This window comes from Rutidosis leptorrhynchoides, chromosome 5 (genome assembly GCF_046630445.1).
Source record: "Rutidosis leptorrhynchoides isolate AG116_Rl617_1_P2 chromosome 5, CSIRO_AGI_Rlap_v1, whole genome shotgun sequence".
Classification (NCBI taxonomy): Eukaryota; Viridiplantae; Streptophyta; class Magnoliopsida; order Asterales; family Asteraceae; genus Rutidosis; species Rutidosis leptorrhynchoides.
The window spans coordinates 377793553-377802620 of record NC_092337.1 but is presented as its reverse complement, the minus strand read 5'-3'; the positions used below and the strand labels follow the sequence as shown (position 1 = coordinate 377802620).

Below are 9068 nucleotides of genomic sequence, written 5' to 3'. Positions count from 1 at the left end.
GGGTGTCAACATCGCATTCAACCCCCTGTCATTGATTCCTAACTGCAACATTCATACCTTTATGAGTCCAAATTGTAAAAATGAGTTCAACATGAAAAATGTAACATTCAAACCTTTATGAGTTCAAATTATAAAAAGGAGTAGACATTAAAAAGTTACATTCATGCCTTCACGAGTTCAAATTGTAAAAGAAAGTTGTAACAGAGGAGATTGATGAACCTGAAGTTGTGCCCAAACTGAGTTAAACGAAATTTAAAAGAAAAGTGTTAAAAAACTAGTACTCCACTATAGAATATTATGAGAGCCAACCACGTCAGAGTCAGCCGAGTATAAGTCAAGCAACTGTTTGAAATGCACTTAATAAAGTGTGGTGCTAAATGAGAGTCAATCGGATTGTGTAGCAAATGAGAGTCTAACTGATGAGGGTGTAACTAATGAAGGTGTAGCAAATGAGAATCAACTAGTTATTTAATAAAATAGAAAAAAACTATATATTAATATTTATTTATGATAATAAAAAATATGAATAGTTATTAAAAAGTGAAAAGTTATGGGGTTGATTTGTAACAAGTGAAAAGTTTTGAGATTGATATGTAAATAGTGTGAAGTTTTGTGGTTAATTTGTAAAAGTAAAAGTTTTATGTTAATTTAAGTTATGTGTTTTATTTTTAGCAAGTGAAAAGTTTTGTTGTTGATTTGTAAAGATGTAGTTGGTTTTGTAGTTGATTTGTAAAAAGTGAAAGTTTTATTTTTTAAAAAAGTAACAGAAAAACTATACTATTAATGCATTATTATGAGTTTTAGATATAAGGTATAAATATTTTTTTTTGAAAGGCAAGTTAATTTTATTAATTATGAAAAATTACACGAAATGAACTAGCAAGGAGCTAGAAGCAAAAAGCACGAAACTACATCCACGACTACACCCAACTAAAAACTCACAACAAAACGGACTGACATAAATAATAAAACACAAAAACGCGAGGACAAAAAATGACGCACACCACGACAGGTCGGGCAACTAAGTATCCGACTCCGAGGACGCACATGAAGAACAACAAGAGCAGCAATCATCATCATCCTCGTCCTCTATCGAATTTTTCATCACATTATCTATGAAAAATCGATCTTGCCATCGAAAGTTTTCCCGACGTTGACAACGCTTCATGTTACTCATTTTCCACACATGTTTAATGAAATGACTTTTAATTAGGGGATGGACTTATATTTATATAAGGTATAAATATACAAGTCCAAACAAGTCCAACAAGGTATAAATATAAATAAATTGTGTTATACGATTTAGTATTTTTATAATTCAACAATATAAGCTTATTTCCCTATGATCGACGAAGTTCGCATAACTTATTACATTTAGATTTTAACTGGTATTTGTTTTATTTAAGTATGAATATGAATCTAGTTTGTTTGTCACTGTACTCGAGCTTACATCTATAGATTCTATTATATTCTTAAAATAATGATATCATAAATAAACTTTTTTCTTTACAAAAGAAAATCAAAAAAATAAAAAGAAAAAAATTTAGGACATGTTGATGATGTCATAAATAATATTATTTTAAAGCTAATTACCTTATAATTTTCATAATGATGATGCCATAATTAAATATTAATTTAATTAAAAAAATAATATGAAATTTTTTATAAAAGAAAATACTAATCTCTCCTATATTGTAATTTTAATATTTAAAAAATTTAAAAGACATTTATTATTACTAATAATTATTATTATTATTAAAATATAAATACTCAACTTTGAGCGCACTTTATTATTATTATTATTTACTTTTAATATAATAATTATAATTATAACTATTATATTATTAATATTCAAATATGAATTCTTTTTACGAAATTAATTACGTTACATATGTATGCGAAAATAAATGTCTCTATATATTTGTAAAAACAATGACAAGTTTCTTAGTCAAATGGGTCATTAAAACAAATGACTTTAGCATTAACATTCACTTAATACTTAAAATATGTCATTAAATTATTTCGTTTAAATATACCCGTGATTTCACGGGTCATTTCACTAGTTATATAGTACTTTAGTATTTTTATTTTATTAATATTAATTTTGGTACCAAACATGCATATGAAACCACCTTTTATCTTACTGGCACTACAACCATTACATATACCCAAGCGTTTCTGACAGTACGGTATTAGTTACTCAAATTAGATTGAAAAAATAACGGTGCCAACGAGTTTCACTTGATACTAAGGTCCCGTTTGGCTCGCGAAATTCCAAAGGAATTTGATGAAATTGAAATTGAATTCCTTAGACCGCTCAGTTTGGTTGACATAATTTGGAAGGAATTATATTCCTTGAAATCTTGAGATTCCTTCATCTATGGAATGTTCATTCCTTCAAGATATTAATGGATTTGAATTTCTTTCAACATTGAATTTTTTGGGTCGAGACTCTAGATCGCCTTTTTGGCGCTCATTTTCGAGACACGTTTCTAGGGAGCTATTCGGCGCGCGGTTTCGGGGCGCGTTTTCAGGGAGCGTTTTCGACACGCATTTTTGGGTCGCGTTTTCGGTCCGCGTTTTCGGGTCGCGTTTTCGGTCCGCATTTTCGGCTCGCGTTTTTATGCCGCGTTTCGTGGCGCGTTTCGAGTCGCGTTTTTGAGACGTTTTTTCGCGGATCGGGTCACTTATTTGGTGCGCGTTTTCGTGTCGCGTTTTCAAAATGTGTTTACGGGGCGCGTTTTCGGCTCAAGTTTTCGTGAAGCGTTTTCGCGGGGCGCCCGGAAACGCGCGTTCTCGCGGGGCGCACGGAAACGCGCGTTCTCGCGGGCCGCCCGAAAACGCGCGTTCTCGAGGGGCGCCCGGAAAAGCGCGTTCTCGCGGGCGCCCGATAACGCGCGCTCTCGCGGGCGCCCGGAAACGCGCGCTCTCGCAGGCGCCCGGAAACGAGCGTTTTCGCGCCCCGCCAGGAAACGCGCGTTTTTGCAGGGCGTCCAGAAATGCGGATTTTCGGATCCCATGCAAAAACACGCGTTTTCGACACGCGTTCTTAATTCGCGAATCTAATTTTTTTTTTTTTTTTTTTTTTGAAAAAGTGAGTCTGGAAATGAACACAAAATTTAGAAACGTAATTCTTTTTATAACTTTTTAATTATTTTATAAAATGAAATTCAATTCCATTTCATGTAAAATAGAACACATTTTTCACATTCCATGAATTGGGTGAGTCACTTATTTGATTCCAATTCCTTTGACAAATTCCATTACATCCAAAAAAATTTCACGAGTCAAACGGGGTCTAAGGCCCCGTTTGACTCACGGAATTCAATGAAATTATGGTGGATTTGAAATTGAATTTAGACACGGGCCAATATAGTAGTACGTATCACGTTAATCCCTCGTCATTCATCCTTACCCGACCCGTTAAATAAATGGTTTTTTTAAGGCTACCGACCCGGTTTAACGGTTCAAAAGTATTTCTAATTTAATTTCTAATTGGCCCTAAAATTTACGAAAAGTCTCGTTTCCAAATTCCACCCGATTTATTTCCAGTAGCTTGATTTCAATTTTCATTACACGTACAACTCAATAGCAAAGCAAAGTTCATCATCAGGTAATTAATTTCATCCGATTCCCAAATTATTTATTTTAATTTGTTACGCTTCAGATATTCAATCTAATTAGGGTTTCTGCGTTACAATGAATTGGGTGTTTTATATATGTTATCCTTTGATTTCTAGGGTTTTGCCTTTGATTTCTAGGGTTTCTGCGTTACTCCCGTCGTCCTTGAACTTATACCCAAATTACACGCGTCGTCCTTGAAATTTTTTTTGAACTCACGTCGTCACTCAACTTTCAAAAAATAACGTCTGTCGTCCTTCCGTTTCATTACCGTCTAAATTAACCGTTAACTTGAAGCATGTGAGGGTAGTTTAGTCTTCTTATTACTTTTTAATTAAATAATTTAATTTATTTTTTGGTTTTTTTTTTTTTTTCTCTTTTCTATTCTAAGATCCATTTCACCTGGGTCACTTTTCATCTTCATCCTTAAATCAGTTTACACAAATCATGTAAACACAATTTCCTTTTTGTTTTCTTTTTCCTTTTTTGTTTTCATTTTCTTTTCTCTTTTATAGTCATTTTCTAACCTAACACACCCATAGACAATTATTCCCAAATCTCGTTCTATATCATATGCATCGATTTCCACAACCGTCATGACTTCGATTTCCATATCTCGTTGTGACGAAGGCCATGGTGGTTGAAGACACCGCCGTAACCATCGCCGTAACCACCACCTTCAATTCGTATATGCGTTTTTTTTTTGTGTTTGTGGGTTTAGATCCAAACCCCAACACACTCAAATAAGTAAATTGGTTCCAGATCTTGAAATATCATTATTGTTGTCAATGGATCTGCAAATCAATTACTCCGTACAAATCAAGATGGTGAACGTTGGATTAAACCCATTGTCATCTTCATCTATCATCTTGTCATCGTCGATCGATTCCGCTCATGAACTACGCACGTGACCGGTATATGAATCATAGATTTTGATAAAATATGAACCGATTCAATTAATTTAATTGACCGTGAACGCTCATGAACTAAGCACGTGACCACTCATGAACTAGTAGCATTGATATGATTTAATTAAAATATGAATCAGAGAGAGATCGGTATATGAATCAGAGATTTTGATTTTTAGTTTTTTTTGTGTGATGATGTTTAAAAGCATGTTACAAGCAGTTTAATGGTGGTGCAATGAATAAGAGAAAAGTGGATAAGAGGAGTGAAGGGAAAAGAAAAAAGAAAAAAGAAAAGAAAAATTATTAAAGAATGGAGGACATATTTAAGGTGGTTGAGATATTTAAATTGGTAAAAGATGGAAAAAGACAGAAATACCCTCACGTGCTACGCACATGATGCAGGTTAACGGGGCATTTGAACGGCATGTTGACAGCAGGATGACGAGAGTAATTTACAGATAGTTTAGTGACGACGTGAGTTCAAAAAAAGTTTCAACGACGACGCGTGTGATTTGGGTATAAGTTCAAGGACGACGGGAGTAATTATGTCTAATTTCTAATTGGCTCTAAAATTTACGAAAAGTCTCGTTTCCAAATTCCACCCGATTTATTTCCAGTAGCTTGATTTCAATTTTCATTACACGTACAACTCAATAGCAAAGCAAAGTTCATCATCAGGTAATTAATTTCATCCGATTCCCAAATTATTTATTTTAATTTGTTAGGCATCAGATATTCAATCTAATTAGGGTTTCTGCGTTACAATGAATTGGGTGTTTTATATATGTTATCCTTTGATTTCTAGGGTTTCGCCTGTGTGTTTCTTTATTATAAATCAATAGTATTTGCATGGGATTAGGTTAAAATCAAGGTTTAATTGAGTCGATTGATATCTATTAAAGTGAAAGTCAATTGGGGCCTAATTAGGGTTTATTCGGTAGTTTACAAATGATATACAATCTGATTTTTGCATTGTATTTCTTGATTGCATATTGGATGTGTGTGGATATGTGCTGACGTGTTGTTTTTAGTACTGATATGGGCATATAGCTAACGTTAGCGGTTCGTTAATTTAATTATTAAAATTTTACTAATTTTGTGTCATTTAATGGTTGATATCTTTATTTACAGTGAAACTCGGGATGATGGTCTAAAGGCAATTTTTTGTTTGCTTTGGAATAGAATAAGGTATAGCTTATAGCTAATGAATATAGATAATATGAAGACCTTAAGAAGATGCAGGACCAATATAGAGAGAGATAATGTGGTTTTGATTGATGTGGATACTTATAATTATAATAACGTTATTATTATCGACGTACCCGAAAGTCTTACTAAGAAACGAGGTGGGTCAACTGATAAAAGTCGACCTAAGAGGACGTATATTTACATAGACGATGATGAAAGCCCTAGCGACAATGATGCTGATGCACCTGTAAATAATGGTAGAAATTTTGATAATGGTGCTTCTTCTAGTAGAAGATACGTTCCGGATGTTTCTCCGGTGAAGCTATCTAAAGGGAAACGAACGTACTCGGGACGAGGTTTTAATGGGCAATCGGAAAATGATTCGTCTGATGATGATGATAGTCACGATTGTGAGTTTATGGAAGATTTTAACGGAAAATTAAGAGAAGAATGGGAACGAGCTTCGTTGAAGAGAAAAGGTGTTTTACATAATGAATTTAGGATAAATGCAGATAAACAAGAAAATGTTCACGTTTCTAACTTTAGAGCAAATCATCACGAGAATATAGGTGAATCTTCTTCGGGGAATGTTAAACATCGTAAAGAAAATTTGTCTGATTTTCGTTCAGGAGATAAGGTAGATGATGTTGATGTCGATAAAGATGGTTCACATGTTGGTGAGACACATACCTATGAAGATGAACGTATGGTTGAGAATGATGAATGTGTACCTTCAAGTAGTACTGAAGAGGAGAATGAAAAAAATGATAATGAAGATGGTGCCAATGTTGAAGATGATGATGATGATGATGTCCCTGTTCAGAGCTTGATTATTGGTGAACGTGAAAAACTCAAAGAGACTGAAGAATACAAACGAGCACTAGAAGAAGAATTGAAAGCCAGAGAAAGGCAAATAAAGATTCAGGTATGTTCTAGTACATATAGGTGGACCAATGAGTGGGTTGATTAACGGGTCAATAAAACGAATACTTATATGCATGACCTAGGATATTTTATGCATGAAAAATACATTTGAAACTTTAAAGTTGAAAACTTGTGTTTTCTTTTTGCAGGCAGAAGAGGCTCAGCATTTGCGTCGCCTGCAGAAAAGAAAGAATGCTGAAACTCAGCGTCTATTAGATATGGAGAGAAGACAAAAGCAACGTGTTGAAGAAATTCGGGAAACTCAAAAAAAGGTTAGTAGATTTTTTTTAAACTTTTTACATCCATTTAGGTTTTATTGTTAGTATTAAGATGAGGGTTAGGTGTTTATATACTTTATGCTGTCATTTATCAGGATGAGGAGAATATGAATTTGAAAGAAAGGTACCGTACAGAAGTCATACAGGAGCTTAAGAAACTGGAAATAATGTGTGTTGATATGGCTTCGTTATTGCGTGGCTTAGGAATTCGTGTTGGTGATGGTCTTGTTCCTTCATCAAACGAGGTTAGTTGCACACTTTTGTAGTCTCGATCTCTGCTTTTTTCAATTTGTCGTGGTTACAATAATCTGATTGTTACTAGTTGTATCATGGAATATCACTTTTTCACTGTGTAGTTTACATGGCAAAACTAAGTTGGTAGTTCCACTCGTGGGCCATGTCTAACGAAACTAGATATTATAATTAAAATAAGTTTGAATATATTGTAGGTTTAAGTCTGAAAAGGAATGTAGGTAACTTGTGCACCTTGTGATCAAGGATTAAATGATAAAGATTAAATAAATTTTTGTTGAATGTGACAAATCCTGTAGGATCTTGATTGTGTTGTTAATAAAGTTGAATACTAAGTCGGCCGACTTGACCGACGCGTCGTTGCTAAAAAGTCGGTCAAAGGAAAAAAGTCGGTCAAAGTTGAAAAAAGTCGGTCAAAATCGGTCACCTTTTTTTTTTGGGTACTATTGTTAGTAATTGTTAATTATTCATGGTTATTGTAAGTATAGTTTATATTTTAAGATTCGATCTATATAATATTATATAAAAATATATATTTAATAAAACTATTTTAAAAAGTCAACGTTAGTCAACGCCCGTTGCGTCACCGTTGCGTCCGACGCGTTGTTTTTTAGGCATGACCGATGCGACCCCGACTCGCGTCTTTTACAACCTTGCTTAAATGCGAAAAAGGTGAAATTGTGTTGTGTTATAATATCATTTCAAATGAATGTACTGCAGTTCTATAAGTTTGCTCTCTATTTATTTTTTTATTTTTATTTTAATGTTAAAAGAAAGCTGTATGAAGTAAAAAATCTGTAATGATTATTTCAGGTGCGTGCAGCTTATAAGCGTGCATTATTAAGCTTTCACCCAGATCGAGCTTCAGGATCTGATATGCGGCAGCAAGTTGAGGCTGAAGAGAAGTTTAAGCTTATATCTCGCATGAAGGAGAAACTGTCATTATAGTAATAATTTCTGTAATGTTTAGTGATTTTTTTTACTGTTTCATTCGTCTTTTAGTAAAATATGGGTCTTGAGTTTTCAACTTTTTTTAGTATATACTACGTACATGTTTCATTTTTGCAAACATGTTTAGCAAATGGAATATTGCAACCAGTCATCTAACCCTAGCCGTATGAAATGACGGTTGTATGCAGTATGCCATAAGTTGTTAATACGTTACAAGTTGACGAGTTCATTTTGAATGCTTTGTTATTTTGATCTTTTGGCTGTTCTTTATTGCTCTAGATCACTAGATGGGAAGTGGGTAGATGGTTACGCCTTAGAAAAATGGTTCCGTTAAAAATTTTATGCATTTATTTTATTTATTTTGAAAAACAAAATATGCATATATTTACCAAACTCGAACAGAATTACAATAGTCCTAAGATACTAGGAGTATCTGACTTTACATTGACGATAGTATGTACAACTATATCATATTGAACAGAAAAAACATGAGGGCTACACGAGCAGTTTCTGAGAAGTTCAAGCAGTAGTTAGCCAATTCCTTCTCTATTTGATGAAAGCGATCCGCAGCTGCTAGGACTTGTAAACCAATTCTGCCAATCCAGTTTTATTTTATTCGATCTTTTAGACAACCATTCGAAACTTTTAGACTGAATTTCGATAAGTAGATTAGGGCTGCTGGATACCTTATTATGGAATACCTTTTGATTACGGTTCTTCCATATAAATTATAAAGTACCCGCTCACCCATTTAACGGCTTGTCACAATTTACTTTTGAATCCCGAGTTAGTTATTGGTGATGAGTCCCTGAAAATCTCCTCGACAGATAGAGTTGTTACATTACCAAATTCCCACCAATTGAACACTTGAGACCACACTTCCATTGCATGTTTACAAAAAAGAATTGCATGATCTATAGTTTGAAGTCCATCATCACACATGGGA

General features: G+C 34.0%; 1 protein-coding gene across 1 annotated transcript; it reads left to right on the top strand.

Annotated features, from left to right (window-relative positions):
- The first annotated feature begins 4856 nt into the window (after positions 1-4856).
- LOC139847906 (uncharacterized) lies at positions 4857-8355 on the top strand. Its single transcript, XM_071837636.1, has 5 exons — positions 4857-5207; positions 5661-6642; positions 6791-6913; positions 7015-7164; positions 7985-8355. Exons 2-5 carry the CDS (start codon positions 5734-5736, stop codon positions 8117-8119), a joined length of 1317 nt encoding a protein of 438 aa, XP_071693737.1. The 5' UTR covers positions 4857-5207; positions 5661-5733; the 3' UTR covers positions 8120-8355.
- Positions 8356-9068: the final 713 nt, after the last annotated feature.